Source organism: Pelodiscus sinensis, chromosome 11 (genome assembly GCF_052426305.1).
Source record: "Pelodiscus sinensis isolate ZL-2025 chromosome 11, ASM5242630v1, whole genome shotgun sequence".
NCBI lineage: Eukaryota > Metazoa > Chordata > Testudines > Trionychidae > Pelodiscus > Pelodiscus sinensis.
The window spans coordinates 27,205,040-27,225,146 of NC_143062.1; the positions used below are offsets into that span (position 1 = coordinate 27,205,040).

The following is a 20,107-nucleotide window of genomic DNA, read 5'->3' on the forward strand; positions in this document are numbered from 1 at the left end:
AAAATATTACATCCAAAGGGGATGCAAACAGGAGAGATGTCTTTTTTTTTTCTTCCTGCAAAATGCAGATACCACTGATTGCCTTCAGGGTAGGGATGTCAATGAGTAGAAGCAGCAAGGGAGAGCAGGAGCCAGTGCTGGGAGGAGCTAGCTTAAAAGCTGGCTCCCACCAGCACCAGCTCCGTGGTGCCGCCTGCCTCCTGCACTTCCTCTGACAGAGGCAGCAGCGTGGGGGCAGGGTGCGGGGGAGGGCAGGGGACGCTGCTGCGAAGCTAGCTCCCCCCCAGCACTGGCTCCTGTTCCCCCCCTTGCTGCTTCTACTCATTGACATTGTGGATGCGCCACATCCCACAGAGCAGCCAGTCTGTGGCAAGCCTGGGCTCAATGCAAGCAGAGGCTGCTTTATGGCAGCAGCCCCTGTCCATGGGGTGGGGGTCCAACCCCTCCCCCAGACAGAAGGTGCTTCACATTCCACAGCCTCCCTTGCCCCCTGTCACCTGCAGCAGCCTTAGTCTGTGGGGAGCTCGGACCCCACCACACCTCAGGTAGCCAGTCTGCAAAGGGAGCTGGTTTTTAAACTGGCTGCCAGCCCCACCCCCAGGAAGTACAGAATTGTTGACTAACCCCTAAGAATTCATGCAGTTAGTCGACTATTCTATTACCCGCTATCCAACATCCCTACTTCAGGATTTATTTCATTTCATTAAACTGGCATAAACTATAGACCGTTTGGAAATAAATCCTTTATATTTTCTCCTTTTAAAAACATTTCTTACTGCTTAATAACCCAAAAGATGTTAACACATTTAGCCAAAACAGAGGAGTTGCCAAACTCAATTAAACCAGAACTTCTGGTATGTTGCTTATGGCAAAGGCCAACACTGTTGCTTCAGAGGAAGGTGCAACACCCTATTAATATACTTGAACAATTGTGCAACAATATAAATAGAGAGGTAGCTGTGAATTCAAATTTCATCTGCAAAGAATGGATTCCTATTGCTCTTACCTTTTCATAACTACGGATGTCACTGGTCATAAAATTACAATTTTTTCTCAGATCATGCACTACAAAAATAATGAATGAGACTAATATAACTCCGGCCACGTGTTTGATTTTTTGATATTCTAACTTGAACCCATAAGGTAAGAAAATTCAGGGTTTAAGCTCAAACTTTGTTACTCTCAGTTTTGCTAGAAGTCTTCAATAGATCAAGGGGTGAATAGTCATTCTGCATGTGCACACCTGAGGATGCCAGAATAACGTTATATTTGAATTTCCTGGCTCTTTAGAATTTGAGTACAAACTCTCTCAACTAACCTAATGATTTGTGTGGTATAGTACACATTCAGCACAAGCCATGTTTCCACAAGTCTTTGGCTCCATCTGCTGACTTTTAACATTAGAAATAATTGACAAGAGCTCAAAACATAAATAGTTTTTTGAATATGACAAACTTAAAAAAAAACTTCCACATTTTTATAAGTGAGTTTCACAAAGTAAAATAACTTAATACACCAAGAGTGTGTTCTAATATCTGTCAAAAAAGGGGTGAAGGGCTGAAGCAATACTGAAACAAACCATTCTAAAAGGACATTTCAGGAAGAATAGTGGGTAAATGGACTAAGGATGTTAAAATGTGATTATCTGTCAAATCGTATAGTCAATACAATTTGTAGACCTGAGCAGTCCTGGCTCATGCCAGCTCTGAAGCCATCCGCACTGCAGCTCGGTATTTTAAATGTATTAAGAGCCGTTGGGTCCCAGCTCACACTGAGTTCAGCAACCCCTGTTTGCAGTGGCCAGTGTTGGCAGCAGATGGGGGCTGCTGCCTGAGCAGCCTCTGTCCACAGCCAGCCCTGGCTGCTGCAAACAGGTGTTGCTTGTGGCAGCAGCCCCTGTCTGTGGGGAGCCCAGCGGACAAGGGCTGCTTTGCAGCAGCATCCCCTATTCCCCCCTCGCCGCTACTTCTGATAAAGGCAGTGGCGGTAGGAGGCATCCCAGAGATGGTTCTGGGGTTTTAAGCTGTCTCCCTCCAGCACCACCTCCTGTCTCCCTCCATGCTGCCTCTGAGAGGGAGCAAGGGGGGAGAGGGCACACAGAGAACACGGGGCAAGCAGATACTGCTTGGGTCCCTGCTCACCCTGTGTTCGCTGCGGCACTTCTGCTTTTGAAACATAAAAGAGCCTCACAGGCTCTTGTACATTTCAAAAGCAGAAGCGCCCACAGTGGGTACCAGCGCAAGCAGGGACTGAAGCAGTCCCCATTCATGCCTTTTCCCCGCTGTGCCTCTGCATCCCCTGCCCCTCCCGAGATGGTAACGGGGGAAATCAGCTTAAAGCTGGTTCCCCCCAGCACTGACTCCTGCTCCCCCATCCTTCCTGCCTCTCTCTATAGAGGCAGCAAAGGGTGGGAAGCGACTAGTCGAGCTGCAAAGTGACTATCCTGATAAGCATTTGCATATAGTTGACTAGTCGCTTACATCCATAAAATGGACAGCATTTGAAAAGCTGACTGAAATCTGGTTTCAGTAATTATTATTTTACTCGCTCAATGTAATTTGCAAAGTCCCCCCACAACTGAGTGCAAATTGCAAAGGACTGGGATAAGAGGAACCACACAGATCCATACTATAGTACATTGCCTGAAATTGATGGAGAGTACTTTACTCGACACCTGCCAATGCTGGGTTTAGCTTTGGCCATTTTTCTCATCTCTGCTTCATCAAAACTACCACTTAACTATATTTATTAAAAACAAAGTCATACAAATTGCTTTGGGGGCTCAGAAGCCCTAATATTTGTCTTCTCCAGCAGTGCAATATATTTTTCATTCCCACGGATTTCTGATCATTATCAGAGTGCTAGGAACTCAAACTAGATAGTATCTCCAAAGAAAAATTACACATGAGAAATTCATTTAATGTGCCATAAATATAACATGGGAGAAGTCTCTGACCCACAAACCTGAAAGGGAAGGTTTGTGAACTATTTTTACAGTACAAGTGAGAAACAGAACTTTGGTATAATACAGATAAACATTTTTAACGTACATGCCTAAAGTTAGGCAAATGAAGCTATTATTAAATAAAAGTGATAGGATTATCAAGGTGCTGAGCACTCATGACTCCTAGTGACGTGAACTGGAACTGGGCAATCTGCAGTTCTCAAACTCAAACCACTTTCATTTAAGAGCCTAATTTTATGCATGCAAGTTAGTAAATTCTGACCATGAATTTTAATCCTTTCTGTACCATATATCTGTGCACACTGAAAACATATTTCATCGTTGAGGACACACACACACACACTCTTATCCTGAATCATCTATGCAGAAATTGTTAAGATATGAAGGGCTCTTATTCAACAAACATAATGAATGACTTCTACATCAGACTGCAAAAGTCCTAAAAAAGAGTGGCTTTCTTGGCAAAGGTGTCCTCTCCCCACCCTCTTTCCTCAGGGACCAAGAGGAACTGGGCTTTTGCTGGGGGCATTTGGGCTGTACAGAGCCATGGATGTTTTAAAACCAAGATTGAACAGCATCTGATGCAGACCTTAAATTCATCCTTTCTTTTCACAAAATAAGCATAAACCCATCACAGATTTGAGAGAAAACCCATAAGATATGTATTTCACATTATGGCACACATACAAAGGCAACAGATTGTAATTTTCTACAAATTTCTTACAAAAATGCACGAGATTTTTTGATCCACTCATCATGATAGCAAATTGCTTGTGGCTTTTTTATGAACAGGTGAAACAACTTAAATAAATATGAAATCATATAAATTCTGCAAAGAGGTTCTCAAGATGCTTCTAGTTGTACACAGAATCCAAAGAAACTATACTAACTTGCCTTATTTCTCTGAAATAGGATCTGTCCCTAAAGTATCTGAAAATGTTCTCAGATCAAGTGGGTTCAGAAATACATTTATGCACATTTTTGTTTGGAGAAAGACTTCATTATAATCTTGTTTGGTATTTAAACAAACTTTTTCCCTGATGTAACTTTTTAGATTTGTGTTATTATATTGTACATTGTAATGCAATTCTTATAAATACAAAAAAAAAAACCTTAAAAAAAACAAACATGTATTCTGTAAAGCATCATGTACACTTATGACAATTATTATTTCTATGGCAAAAATATATTCTCTGTCAGTTTATCTAGTCCTGGAGCAAAGCTAAAGAGCAGAGGTTTGTGACATTAGTGCAACCTGAATGACATCAAATAGGGAATTAAAGCTTCACGGAAGGATGGAGCAGAAAAATCTAGACCAGTGGTCACCAACCAGTAGATCCTGATCTACTGGTAGATCTTGGAGCCTCTGACAGGTGATCCTGTCTGATTTGGCCAGGAAGTTATCAAATGCTGGCACTTCATTTGCTCCTCCAAGCACTGTCATGCTGCTCCTGCTCTCTGTCTTGGAGCTGCCCCCCAACAGGCTCCTGTTTGCTATGCAGGGTGTGGGAGGGAGAATGGGGGGGGGGTGCTGATATCAGGGTGTCCCTCCTCCCCCCACTTCTGTACCCGATCCTCCACACAGAGAGAAGGGGATGGAGGGAACTCAGTAATGTAAATCTCTGTTGCACACACTGTGTGTCTGTCATTCTCACAAACACACACAGTCTTTCACTCTCGTCTCGCAACACAACCCATACGTGGGGGAGAAACAAAAGACAGAACTATGTAGCACTTTAAAGACTACATAGTTCTGTCTTTTGTTTGAGCTACACCAGACTAACAGGGCTGCATTTCTACCACTATCATACGTGGGGGGTTATTGTTGCTTCTTTTACTACTTGCAAAGTGTATTATTTTTGTTTTTTGACTGGTCTGTGCATTTCATAATTTTCATTTCGCTCTAATGCTTAGATTTAATTCTTTGAGTAGTGAGTTCTCAACTGCCTAACCTGTTGTGGACGGAGTAATTATCCCTATGGTAAGTGCTGCTCCTGGAAGTGGCTGGCATCTCCCTGCAGCCCCTGAGAAAGGAAGGGTAGGGGGTCTTCACATGCTGTTCTTGCCTGTAGACACCGCTCCTGCAGCTCCCATTGACCAGTATTGGGGAACAGTGGCCAGTAGAAGCTGTGGGCTCAGTGCCTGTAGATGAGGGGCAGCGCATGGTGCCATGGAGCCACTGCTGTACATGCCAGCTACTTTGAGGAGTGGTGAGGGCCAAAGCAGGAGTAAGCCTGTCTTAACCCCACTGCTCCACCACCCACGAGTTGTCTTAGTTAAACGGTGACCAGCCAGAGCTTGCTTCCTGAACCCCTGACCCAGTCCTGAATCCCCTCCTGCACCCAGTCCCCTGCCCCAGATGCGAGTCCCCCTGCACCCAAACTCCTTCCCGGAGCTTGTACCCGGCACCCCTCCTGGACCCCATTCCTCCATCCTGGGCTAAACCTGGAGCCCCTCCCACACTCCAAATCCCTTGACTGAAGACCAGAGCCTGCACTCCAACTCTCTACCCCATCCTGGAGAAAGTGAGTGAGGATGGGGAAGGAAGGGTGATGGAATGAGCAGGGTGAAGCCTCGGAGAAGGAGAGGCGCAAGGGCAGGGCCTCAAAGAAGGGGCGGGAAGGAAGTGGGGCAAAGGTATTTGGGTTTGAGGTAGATCTTACATTGTACTTAAATTGAAAAAATGATCCTGTGGTTAAAAAGGTTTGAGACCACTGATGTAGGCTATAAGAAAGAATGACTTTTTAAAACAAAACTAAAAATCAATAACCAAGGGTTACGACAGAGCACTTAAATAAACAAAAATGCCACAAAATGTTAACATTGTTTCTAAAAGCAATGTTAAATCAGACATAACACACAACCGGATATTTTATGGTATGGACTGATATTTGTGTGTAGTAAGTGAGCCAAGACTTTTTTTGTTGTTGTTATTAGCAACACAACCTGAATCCATTCCCAAAAAACCCTGTCATTTTTTTCTTTCTATTCACTTCTGGATGAGATTTTCTCCTCTTCTTTTAAAAAAAAAATTAATTGAAAACCAACATGTCCTTTGCCCTTCTCTTGGTGTTTCTATGGGTACCCAACACACTGGTATTTAGCACAGTATATTACTAACAAGTCATTGGTCTGGCCTCAGAAAAGTATTTTATATTCAATTTATTTGTTCATGTTTCTCTGCCACTACTTCAGCATGATCAGGAGTCCTCATCTTCTCAGCAAATAAATTGTCTCCTAGACATGAATTAATACCTAAAATAGAATAGGGTACAAATGGGATACCTGGAATCCTGTCAACAGAGTTTCTGGTACTAAGCAGATGCTGACAATCCTGGAGTGGCTGGCCTGTCAGTATCAGATCCCAAGCCAACCTAACTTTTTGTATATGCACAAAATCTCTGGCACCTCTTCAAACAAGAACTTAGACTAAAGAGAGAAAAAACATGAGATATACATTGGGGCAGTTCTGAAGGAACATGGTTCTCTTTAAGGTTTCTTCTCGCTAGCATTCAGTTCTGTGCCATGCTCCAAAATAATTACAGGCAGTCCCCGGGTTACGTACAAGATAGGGACTATAGGTTTGTTCTTAAGTTGAATTTGTATGTAAGTCGGAACTGGCTCCAGATTCAGCCGCTGCTGAAACTGATCAGCGGCTGACTATAGGAAGCCCTAGGCATAGTTGCTCTTCCCCCGGCTTCCTGGAATCAGCCGCTGATCAGTTTCAACAGCGGCTGAATCTGGACTCCTGGGACAGAACAACTGGGGCACTGCCGGGTAGGTCCCCGCAGGACCAACCCGGCAGCACCCCAGCTGCTCTACCCCAGGCATCCCGCAACAAAAGCCTGGTCTGCTGGGGGGGGGGGGCATACTGGCTGAGCCCCCTTCCCCCCCAGCAGACCAGGGAGACCCGAGCAAAGCCGCGGAGGCGCAGAGGTCCCACCGCCTCTGCGGCTTTGCTCCCAGCACAGCAGGGAGACCCGAGCAAAGCCGCACAGGAGCACAGCAGGGAGACAGGAGCAAAGCCGCAGAGGCGGGGGACCTGTGCGGCTTTGCTCCGGGGCAAAGAAGCAAAGCCGCACGGGCAGCGGGGTCCTGCCGCCTGTGCGGCTTTGCTCGGGTCTCCCTGCTGTGCTGGAGAGTCCCCCCCAGCAGACCAGGGAGACCCGGAGCAGCTTTTCTCGTCCCCGAGGACGCGGTGGCGGGACTGCTGCGCTCTGGGCGGTCCCGCCGCCCACGAGCTCCAGGGCGAGAAAAGCCCCGTTCGTAAGTGCGGATCCGACATAAGTCGGATCCGCGTAAGTCGGGGACTGCCTGTACTGGAAGTTTTTATTTTACAAAGCTTACAGAGTCAAATCTATTTACATGAAAGTGTCTAGTATCAACTTATGATAGGAGTGTTGTTTCACAGGCAAAACTGGTAATTTTGTCTGGTCCTGGTAAAACACAATCTTTTTATTTTCCTTTATATTCCTCAATCCTATGGTTTTATTTTGAGTGATTGTGGCATATGTGCAGATTCCCTGTGTTCTAAAGACTTAAAATGTACTGACTGCTACTTTCTACAAGAGGGACTAGAAAAAACACTCCCCTTGCAGTCTTCTGAGAGCGTCACAGAATAAAATTGGATTGATTTATAACAGTATATTTTCTTTCCCTATGTTATTATTTAAGTAATCTGTTATCTCATGTACTAATTAGATATTGAACATCAGGCAAAAACCTCCATGCTCATTACACTAGTTATGACACACACACACACACACACACACACACACACACACACACACACACCCACCCACCCTCCTCCTCCCCCTCATCAGGCTCTCCAAGGAACTCCAAAAACACCACAACTACTAGAGTAAAAAGCCAGCAAGGATATAATTAGGACCCTACCAAATTTACGGCCATGAAAATGCATCATGGACCATGAAATCTGGTTTTTGTGTGTTTTTACCCTTACTATAAAGATTTCACAGGGGAGATCAACATTTCTCAAAGTGGATCCAAAGGGGAGTTGCAGGGGGTTGCAAGGTTATTTTAGGCATATTGCACTATTGCCATCCTTACCTCTGCACTGCCCTCAGAGCTGGGCAACCAGAAAGTGGTGACTGTTGGCCGGGGACCCAGCTCTGAAGACAGCAACCTGTCAGCAACAGCACAGAAGGAAAAGAAGAGATACCATACCATACCACTCTTATTTTTGTGCAGCTGCCTTCAAAGTTGGGAGGCCAGAGTGTGGCAGCTGCTGACTGAGGGCACAGCTGTGCAGGAAGCAGCGCAGAAGTACAGGTGGCAATACTATACCAGGCCGTCCTTACTTCTGTGCTGCTGCTGACGGCTCTGCCTTCAGAGCTGGGATCTCAGCCAGCATCTGCTACACTCCAGCTGCCCAGCTCTGAAAGCAATGCTGCCTGCAGCAGTACAAAAGTAAGTGTAACAGAATCGCAACCCCCACCACACATACAACTTTTGGGTCAGAATCCCTAGTTACAATACCCTGAAATTTCAACCAAAAATCAAACCAGCTGACAAAGGTGGTGCTGTGGTCATTATGAATAAGGCCGACTATAACCAAGAGGCAACCAGACAATTCTCCAACACCACATTTTACAAACCTCTCTCCTCTGATCCCACCTTGGAATACCAAAAGAAATTACTCTGTCTCCTTAAAAGCCTCCCTACAGCTACTCGGGAACAAATCCACATAAAAGCACCTTCTGACCCCCGACCAGGATTTTTCTATCTGCTTCCCAAGATCCATAAACCTGGACACCCCGGACGCCCCATCATCTCTTGTATTGGCACGCTCACTACTGGTCTATCCAGCTATGTAGACTCTCTTCTCAAACCCTACGCAACCAACACCCCCAGCAATCTCCGAGACACTACTGACTTCCTAAGGAAACTACAAAACATCGATAACCTCCCCAATAACACCATCCTTGCCATCATGGATGTAGAAGCACTATACACCAACATCCCACATGAAGACGGATTACAAGCTATTAGAAACACTATCCCAGAGGACACCACTGCCAACCTGATAGCAGACCTATGTAACTTTGTTCTCACCCACAATTATTTCCAGTTTGAGAACAACTTATACCTCCAGATCAGCAGCACAGCCATAGGTACATGCATGGCCCCACAGTATGCTAATATCTTTATGGCTGACCTAGAACAACGTTTCCTCAACTCCCGTCCCCTTTTACCCCTTCTCTACTTACGCTACATCGATGACATCTTTATGATCTGGACGCATGGCCAAGAAACACTGGAGACATTCCACAGAGATTTCAACAACCTACACCCCACCATTAACCTCAGCCTGGACCATTCCACATGAGAGATCCATTTCCTGGACACCACAGTACAAATCAACAATGGAAAATTAGACACCACTCTCTACAGAAAACCCACTGACTCATACAGTTACCTACATGCTTCCAGCTCCCATCCAGCACACACCATACGATCCATCATCTATAGCCAAGCCCTTCGATACAACCGCATCTGCTCTAATCCCACTGACAGAGACCAGAAGCTTCAGGATCTCTACCAAGCATTTATAAATCTCAACTACCCACCCAGAGAAATAAAAAAGCAAATTCAGAGAGCCAAACGAATACCTAGAAACCATCTACTTCAAGACAGACCCAAGAAAACCAACAATAGAACACCACTTGTCATCACCTACAGCTCCCAACTTAAACCTGTCCAACACATTATCAATAAATTACAGCCTATACTGGAACAGGACACTAAACTCCAAGAAGCTCTGGGAGACAGACCCATAGTCTCCTATAGACAACCACCTAACCCCAAGATGATTCTTACCAACAACCACAGGACATACCACACTAATACCAACCCTGGTACTTTCCCTTGCAACAAACCCCGTTGCCAGCTTTGTCCACATATTCACTCTGCTGACACCATTATTGGGCCTAACCAAGTGAGTTATAAGATCAAGAATACATATTCGTGCGCATCCAGAAATATAATCTATGCTATCATGTGCCGAAAGTGTCCTTCTGCTATGTACATTGGACAAACGTCTCAGACACTTCGCCAAAGAATCAATGCCCACAAAACAAACATTAGACAGAATCACAAAGAAAAAACAGTTTCTTGCCATTTCAACCAGAAAGGACACTGTCTTAATGACCTAATCACATGCATCCTACTTCAGAAGACTTTCAAATCTGCACTTGAAAGGGAATCCTCTGAACTGGCACTCATGCTAAAATTCGACACTCTCCGCAGGGGGCTGAACAAAGACCCCAACTACCTTACTCATTACAAAGATAGCTTCCCCAATTATCACCTCTAATACCATTAACTCATGGACATCTACCCTTCCCCACCTCTAATATCATTAACTCACCGGCATTCACTTTCCTCCCCCCCCCCGCATCCTCTTTCTGTTCTGAAATGTGATTTGTCCTTTTCATGTGTTCATTTTTTTAAATTGTATCCTTTGGTATATATGGCTGTGACTATTTTCTTCCACTATTTGATCTGAGGAAGTGGGTCTGGCCCACGAAAGCTCATCATCTAATAAACCATCTTGTTAGTCTTTAATAGTCCTGTATTGTTTCAGCTACAACAGACTAACACGGCTACATTTCTATCACTATTCTGAAATTTCAAGTTTAAATAGCTCAAATAATGAAATGTATTATTTAAAAATACTATAACCATGAAATTGACCACGATGGACCGTGAATTTGGTAGGGTTCTAGATTTAGTTAAATATCAGGGACCAGTAAACAATTAGAGGTTCCAATGCCTCATGAAAAATTTATTTGGAGACTATCCCATTTCTAATCTCATTTTTCTATACCTGCCTATACCATCAGGGGGGAAAAAACGACTTACATCGCTTGTAAACAGAGCTTCGTTTTCAGAGATAATTTGCTCCTGTTGCTGATTTTCACCATGTCAGCTCACGAAGCAAAAAGGTCATCTCTTATATCAGTGGTTCCCAACCTTTTTTATATTGCAGACCGGCAAACGGATTCAAAAACTGTTGGTGGACTTGCACTGAAATATTCGCATATTCGTTATGGCAATTTCAACCGATGGTATATTAGGCAAATCAAAGGAGTGGGGGCATGATGGTTAACAAGAATGTGAAAAACTGCTGCACGCACACATTTTTTAAACAATAAAATAGTTGCTAATACTCGTTAAAGAGTATTCTCTAGTCCAAACCTTTTACCTCAATTGCGCCAGAATTAAAGAGGCAGTAGTTAACAGGTCTGACAGTGCTGACACATTCTGCACATTCATATTTTCCTATGCACTTAATAATGCATAATAATAATAATAATGTGTGCACCTGCTGGCTGGGAGCAGCTAGAGGACAGACAGAGGCTCCCACTGAATGTGGAGGGAGGAGAATGGGATTGCAGGGGAAGCCACCCATCACAGGGTACTTGGTCCTACCTTCCGGAGCAGCCACACTCCGTTCCATGTTTGGCCCCGCCTTCCGGGGCAGCCGTGCTCCACATGGCTCCACTGGCCCATTCGTGTAGTGGCCACTGGAGCTAGAACCAGGGCCACAGTGAAGCTGCCCCAGTAGGCAGCCTCACCATGCTGCTGCATGGGTAAGTGGGCAGAAAGGGAATTCCCTGGGGAACCTCAGCGGGAGGGCTAAATAAAAGCTGTGGGCGTGGCCTGGCACTGTGCCACAGTCCAGCAGCTGGAAACCACTGTCTTATATCATTCTTTTGCCTTGTCTCCTACATATCCTGTATTTAGAAGGTATCAATAATCAGCTGGCCCAGATTCTAAAAATGGGGCCACTTTGTTCCATCAATAACTATAATAAGATCAAAGGCAGAGCAACTACCAAATCAGCAAAATTTACATCACAAAATAAAGTAACATACATTTGTCCTGGATAAAGGCTGGTTGGCCATATAAAATATTAGACATTTATTCCTATGACTTCCCATCCAACTTTTCTTTCATGGTATATGTTTCTATACAATGTTTGTGACTGTCACGATCTTGGGAATTTGTAGTTTTAATTTCAATCAGTTGTAATGGAAAATCTTGATATAGGCATATTATATAATGATTTTGACTCTGCTATCTGGGCATCTTACATATTCTACCAATGGGTATTCTAAACAGATGCACTCTAGTACTGCTGCTTCTTTCTCTATGTAAGTAGGTACTAATAATCAATACAGTGTTATAGAAATGCTAAGGTGAAGAGATGTTTCTTGCATATTATCTTGACAGAACATGTTACTGTCAAACAGAAGATGACAGATTCATGCGATGAGCTGGAGGAGACTTGGGAAACAAAACTAGTTCTCATGTACATTTACCTAGTAATAAAGAATAAAATATGCAAAGTTTATAAATTGTTTAAAATGTACAAGTGTCAAAGTTTTCCAGGAGACTTCATATGCGGCTCAAACTCTCTGAAGAGAGTTTTCTGGTGGTTGACTAATTCTGAATGAGAGACACTTACTCACTGATCTTTATTTCCTCCCCTCCACTCCACTCTTATGGCCAAACACTGACATACATCTTGAGCGCTCTGGTTGAGCAAGGAGTGAGGAGGAGCCTCAGCAGTTGGATGACATATTTTTCCCCAATTCCCAGATGTGAAAGGAGCTTTATACTATGTAAGGTTAGGGGTCAGTCAAGCAAAATGCTGTTTGTAATTGTTTTTATTTTTAAAAACATGATCAAATGAAGACTGCTACTGTACACGGGTGACCAAGGAAGAACAAAGTGACATTCCCTTCTTTCACCCTGACGGATTACTGCATTTTTACTAATGCCTACAGCAGTTGAGTTTTACATATTAAAAATGCGACGATAGCTTATTGACGATAGCTTATTTGTATTAATGTTACAGTCACAGAAAGAATGCACTGTGAAAGATACACTTACCATATAGGTTACCTTTTCAAATACCATTCAACCATTCCAATGAGGTTTCTGCTCAAATGTTCTGTGTACATGCATATGGGTCTGCTCTCAGTAGAATTATACTGAGAACAATTCTACCTGATAAATAAAAAGCAGATCAAAAATAACCTTTGGAAAGCAAAATATTTTTTTTTTTATAAAAGCTAATGAACTGGCAGCAGTAATACTTAAACAAACAAGCTCGGCAAACAAAAAACAGCTAGCATTTGCTTCAAAAAGTTGCCATGAACTTTAAATTGAAGGCATTTTTGATAGAAGCTTGTAGTTCTTGTAACAGTGCCCAAGAGCTGATAACTAACATGGTTTCAATCTAGGATTGGATTCTGGTTTTCCCAGCCCCAAGAAAGTGACACTTGGTCATTCCCCCAGACAACAAGTTCAATCTCCCCCTTGAATGGGAAAAAATCCATTAAACAAATTCAATTAGGTTCTTTCCCTGATAGTCTAGGAACAGCAGCATAATGAGCCCAATCTATACAGTTGCCAAAGGACAAAGGGCACACTAGATGATCCAACACACAGTTGTACATACATGGAAATGGAGAACAGTCATACAGAAATGACTTTTTGAATCCTCTGAAAACAGATTTTAGACAACTGGAAACAGAAGGTCAATTAACTACTCGACCACAAAATCTTATATGTCACTTACCAATAACTCCAGCTGCAGACTAAAATATCAGAACAAATTTCTGAATGCAGAGCTTGGTGCATTTCAGGCAAGATGAAAAGGGCACTATCTTTGGCCTTTTCCCTCACAAACATATGCAAACAATTCTACCAAGGTATTTCCATTTGGTGCGAAACATTGCCAACTTAGGGTTTTTATTCCATGCTCAACTGGACATTTCCTAACATACGAGGTCTCTTCTACCTTTCCCAATCAGTGGCCAACTTACTGCCAAATTGTTTAGATGCACATTGGTCTTACCAACATGGAAAAATGTCCACTAAAGTTTAAGTTTAAATGAACCATTTTTCACTTTCAAAAGGTACCCAATTGAAATTTGATCTCCAATCTCCAAAAACCCAATGTTATGGTGACACTTTGCACCACCTAGCTTTGAAGACCACATTATTTTGTAACAACTGCACCATGATGTCACATGAATTAACCTCAGAGTGTTAAACGGGAAGAAAGCAAATGGGGGCATGGAAACATTACAGATGTTAAAACCAATTCTGGAGAATAATCTTCTTGCCAGCCAGAAAGCACCTATCCATGCACCAGAGTTCCTTAATAATTCTTTATGGACAGAAGCATTGCAGAGATGAGACACTTATTCATACGGTGGGATAAGGAAGGAAGTCACATCTTCCAAGTAACCCTTTCTGGCCAAACAGCTTTGAAGGAGCTTATGTCCAGTCTTCTTGGCAGGAATGGGTACCCAGAATATGCACCACTTACAAAACTGCAAATGAGTTTTTTAAATTGTGCATTTGAAGTTAATTAAATGGCACTGGGCAAGCAGTTTTCCTCTCATAAAGGACCACATTAAACACGTACAAGCTCCAGATATGTAACGTATGGTTTGTATTAGCGATGCTCAGGTTGGCTGCTCTCCCTCTGGCTTTCTTCCCTTTTTTTCTAACCAAAGGGGAGGGATAAACATATACTTATATACATCCAGTTCCCTCTCCTATATTGTTCCCTGGTCCCAAATAAAATGAACCCTAAAAATCAGAGCCCTAACTCACTCAAATCACACCTGTTTAGTAAGAACACTTCATACATACCATTTTAAATAGTAACAGAAATGTTGTACTTCCCCTGGTCTGGCAAACTCTCTTGTTCAGGACCAGGGAGATCTAACCTGTACTTAGAGTAGACAAAGGCTGGCCAAACTGCAGCTTGTGAGCCATGTGGCTCTTTTAGAGTTAAAATTTAGCTCACAGAGTCCTCCCACATCCTTCCACTCTGTCCCCCGTTTTCCACCTAACATACTGTGGAAGGAATACTGGGTCTTCTAGTGGCCAGTTTCCACTGCAGGGCAGGAGCTGAGAGATTTTTCCGGGGGGAGGGGGAAGCAAGGAGGAGGGAGGGGCTTCTTCAGGTCACAACTTCCACCCAGACCAGGGGTGGGCAATAATTTTTTTACAAGGGGCCACTTCAGAAATTTCTGAAGTGGCCCCAGGTGGCCCAGGAAGGAGCTGGGTGGGGCCAGGATATTTCCATGCTTCCCCACCCACAGACCCTAATTGGTTACCTTCCAAGAGAACCACCAGCTGTTCTAAACAGCTGGCAGTTCCCTCTCGGTACCATGCCCCTGGCAATGGGAGGACATTTTGCATGCTCCCCACCCCACCCCCAGGCCAATTAGGGCCTGGGGGTGGGGAGAGCGTGTGAAGTCTCCTCCCACACTGCGAAGGGCTCAGCACTTAAAGTCAATTGCCAGCTGCTGCTCAGCTGGCAGTTGACTCTAAGCATGGTGCTTCCTTGCAGGGTGGGGACAGGGTAGGAGGAGCCTTTGCACACATCCCCCTGCCCTCAAGCCCTGATTGGTCTGGGGGTAGGGGAAGTGGCAGGGCCTCCGCAGGTCAGACCAACTTACTTGGCAGGCAGGATCTGGCCCACGAAGGCCCTATTCTCCACCCCTATCCCAGACCCTACATGCCCTCCTACACTCTCCCCCAGGACAAAATCTTCTCCTGCACCCAATACCCCTTCCTGGACCCTACACCTAGCTCCTGCTCCAGGTCACAACCCGCTCCTTTACCCAAACTCCATCCCAGACCCCCCACACTCTCCTGCACTCCAGTCCCCTAACTGGAGCTCCCTTCTGCACCCAACCTCCATCCTAGACCCTGCACTCCCTCCAAAGAAAAGTGTGGTCCTTAACCACTTACCAAAATTTTGGAATGTCTCTCCCCATCAAAAATTATTGCTCACCCTGATTTAGTTTGTGTGTGGCAGACTAGTGAGGATAGAGTCATGCACCAGCTTTGTACAAATGAAATGAAATGTTCCTGTACACAAGCCCTTAAGGATTAGTAGTATTAAATTTGAATTTTCAAACAGGCTGTTTGTTTTTAGCTAAATTCTCATAGTATACATATTTTTTAATAATTAACCTCAGTCTTAAAATAAATGGATAATTACTAATAAGAATCTCCTTACCAACCTGTTTTTATAAAGGTAGTAGCAGAAATGTCATATTATATAAACAAATGTCGTTTGTAAACTAGGAGGAGGTGGAGATTTAAAGACCACTGGAGTAATCCCAAATTATTCAAAATCAGAATTTTGCTGATATGTTTTCACAGAAGAAATCCTAGGTTCATGCTCTTCAAAGTAAATCAAGTGCTATCAAACAAATGGTACGAAGTTGCCTGGATAGAGAATAGTTTGCCGTGTCAAAGCTTTTTGCCAAAAACATATATATGTAATTTTTCTCTTTGCAGTAGAGATAATCAACCCCAGATGGCAATTTACATAGGCACTTCAGTAGGTAAAGGAATCCATGCACTGTTGGTGTTCTCAGACTCAATTGGAGAAAGTATGGGCGTTCGAGAATGTCACTGTTTATTTTTAATTGCTGTGTCCCTTTTCTGTGCAGGTTCAAGTGGTCAAAGATGTCGAAGTCCATTAGTAGAATTAGAAAGTGATGCCACCTTATTTGGTGAGAGGGGTCCTCAAATTTAAAAAAGCAGCTGGTTTGCAGTGTCCCCAAATGCCCAGTGGGCACCAGCTGTCAATCTCAGTTATCATAGGGTCAGGGCAAAGAAAGGTCAGTAAGAGTCATGAACCACAGTGTATTGTGATATGTGCTTCTTCCATTACCTCATAGCCCAAAGAATTTCACCTTCAATAGGTATACTAGCCCTACTACATGTGGAACAAGCAAGGTGTAGCATGAGTTGCATCTCTTCTCTGTGCCTCAGTTCCCCTCGCTGTAAAGTGGGAATAACATCACTGACTTACCTCATCGGTTGTTGTTGGAATCATCTAAATTTCAACACTGTGCCCATGACTTTACAGAACTAAGAGACAAGTTCTACCTTCATGGAGCTTTACCTAAGCTTTAAGCAAGCTAGTAAGCTGATTAATTCATCAACGTTTGTAAAGTGTTAAGAAAGTCTAACATGGAAGTTACTATTTGTGGTAATTGCAAAGTATTTTATCTTCTCCATCCCCAATTTCATTCCTCCCCACAATCTCATCACTGTTGGCGCAAAAGCCACCTCCTCTGCTGCTTTTCATGTGTGGAAAAGATTCCTTCCCCCACATCACTGCCTAACAAATTTCATCTCTTTCTAAATCCAATTTTAAATTAAATGATCTCTCACCTATTTCACTTAATAAATCTGAAAAAAAATAATCTGCAATACATACATTATTTTGCTTTTTTTTTGTTCTTTACATATTGTCCACAAATAGAACACAGAAACCTCAAATATATTCATCCAAACTTAATCTCAGGCTTCTTGAGCCAATAATTTTTGGCCTGTAGTTCATCCAAATTGTGAGTTTACAATCCAATATATCAAGGTGCATATTCAATTATAAAATTTGTGTTTTGAACTATTCTTCAATCACCACAGCACAAATTGCAAATGTTATGAAAAATATACAAGTCAACATTCATTTATGACAAATAGCCAAGCTATGTATTAATTCTTAGCAAGTATTTGTACTAGTAAAAGATTGTACAGTAAAATATGCAAAACAAATATGAAAGGCTCACTAGCAAATTAAGATTAATTTCTGAACATGAAGAAATAATTTGTGGAATTATTTCCTTCTATTCACTCAGCTCCCCCTCTTAAAGTTCACTCTGTGTTATTTACTAGATCCCTATAACTCTACTGCATAATTCTGTTGGCAGAGTTTTTAGGCAAGATGCCATTTAAAACAGTGCTCTGGTATACCACAAAATTTCAAACTCCTTGACCAGTCCCTGACTGGACCAGAATGCCTGAGGAGAGCTGAGGAAGCAATATGATCAGTCGGTGTGGTTGTTAGCACCAAATCGGCCTTCTGAAGTGACATCCTCTAACCTAGAAGTTACGCAGATGACCTACAAAAGGAGTATCATCCACTTTTCTTCAGCCAAATGAAAATTGTTGTTAGTGTGCAACTGGAAGGGTCCAATTTAATCAGCAGCTGCAGAATGCTTCTCAAGTCGTGGGACAGAACATTCTAACCAACACCTGTGAATTTGACCTTCCTCCATCACACTCATCAAGGGTGCCAAACCTCCTTTAAGGAATAATGTATTTTCAAGGGAAAAAAAACATAAAATGATGAGATTATACAGAAATCACAGAAGTATAAAGGGGCTTTTTTGGAAGGCCTTTTGACTTCCTACCCAGTCTGTAAAATGGCAGAATGCAACCAGGCAGTCTCCCAGTAACCCTTTCAGGCATCCTGACATTCATGAAATCCAGAGAACATGCAATATAATTTTCTTACTTTCCGAGTTTCCTCATTTTTTCAGGAAACCTACTCAGCTTTGTATACAGCCCAGGTCACTATGCTAGCAAATGTCTAGAATGCAAGGCCCTCAATCAAAGAAGGGAAGGTACACTGTTGAGTTGTTAGGCATTTCATATCTAGGAAATTAGATTCAAATTTGTTCATTTGATAATGTATAGGCTTAATGCACTAATCCCGCCATCCTCTCTGTCCCTTCCACATGACAGTAAAGCGGAGTATATAGAAAAAGGGGTTGTGGATGGTTCACTATTTTTGGCTGCCTAGCATGTTTAAAATTTCTCTTTCCAGGGCCTCTTCTCTTCAAATCTCACCTTTAGGTTTCCATTTCCCTTTAAAATTCTATTCTTTTAGCCCTTGCATAATGCCATGTTTCAAGTTATACTGTATCCCAAAGGACTGGGTTCCTACCATCCTTGCCTGCTTAGGTTGGACTGCAGCAGCATAACAGGAAGATAAAGAAGTTAAGAAATAAAAGGATAAATTAAGAAACAGAAAGAAAAAACATGCTGCCCTTGTTGAGAGTGTGTCTGTCTCGTGGGGGTGGAGGACAGAGACACTCACCTTCAAGGCAGGAATCTCCACATTATCACCGAGGCTAACAGAGCCAGAAAGAACAGTCCCCGTCATCACTGTGCCTTGACCCTTGATGGAGAAACAGTGGTCGATGGCCATAAGGAAGGATCCCGTGGGGTCTCTTGTTGGCAGGTAAGCTTGAGACTTCAGGACCTGAAAGAGAGACAAAAGACATACCCTGTCTTAGTGAAATGTCAAGACAGGCATGATGTAGTTTTACTGACTTCAGGAGTCCCAACAAGCTTGAAATAGACCAATGTCAAATAAACTGCACAGTACAGAGGAGATGTAAACTCAGCAGCAGTAGGAGGGGATTGATTTTCTGCCACAGAAAGATTTGGTGCTGTACATTCAGCTTGGTTAGCAAAACTCTGCTGGAGATAAAACTCCTGTGAAACTAAACAGAAACACTGTGGCAAAAGAGAATGAAAACTCCTGTACCTCTTCTTTTAATAAATGCCAGTGCCACTTTAAAGTGCATTTACCACTACAGTTCTCTGACCTGAAGGAGGAGAGTTTGCTGTACAGGCAATCCCCAGGTTACATACAAGGTAGGGACTGTAGGTTTGTTCTTAAGTTGAATCTGTATGTAAGTCAGAACTGACGTCCAGATTCAGCCGCTGCTGAAACTGACTGCCAGTTCTGACTTACATACAGATTCAACTTAAGAACCCCAAGTCAGCTGCTGCTGAAACTGATAAGCCGCTGATTCCAGGAAGCCCGGGGCAGAGCAACTGTGCCTCGGGCTTCCTGTAGTCAGCGCTGGTCAGTTTCAGCAATGGCTGACTTGGGGATGCCTGGGGCAGAGCAGCTGGGACCAACTGGCAGCGCCCCAGCTGCTCTGCCCCAGGGTCCACAACAAAAGCCTGGTCTGCTGGGGGGGGGGGGGCGGCACTAGCTGCGCCCCCCCCCCCCCAGCAGACCAGGGACATGGGGAGCAAAGCCGCAGCGGCGGGGTGCCTCGCCTCTGAGGCTTTGCTCTGGCACGGGACCCGCCGCCGCTGCGGCTTTGCTCCCAGTGCCCCTGGTCTGCTGGAGACGGTCCCCAGGAGACCAGGGGCACCGGGAGCAAATCCGCAGCCTCGGCGGGGTCCCGCGCTTCTGAGGCTTTGCTCTGGCAAAGCCTCAGAAGCGCGGGACCCCGCCGAGGCTGCTGCTTTGCTCCCGGTGCC

At 43.8% G+C, this 20,107-nt stretch overlaps 1 protein-coding gene across 4 annotated transcripts in view; it reads right to left on the bottom strand.

Moving 5' to 3' along the window:
- EEFSEC (eukaryotic elongation factor, selenocysteine-tRNA specific) overlaps window positions 1-20,107 on the bottom strand; it is a 199,124-nt gene that overhangs the window by 111,877 nt on the left and 67,140 nt on the right. For all 4 annotated transcript variants that reach the window (XM_075938811.2, XM_006120222.5, XM_025183148.3 and 1 more), the window contains exon 4: window positions 18,924-19,088. In XM_075938811.2, coding sequence (XP_075794926.2) covers window positions 18,924-19,088 — 165 coding nt within the window. The remainder of the gene's footprint in view (window positions 1-18,923; window positions 19,089-20,107) is intronic.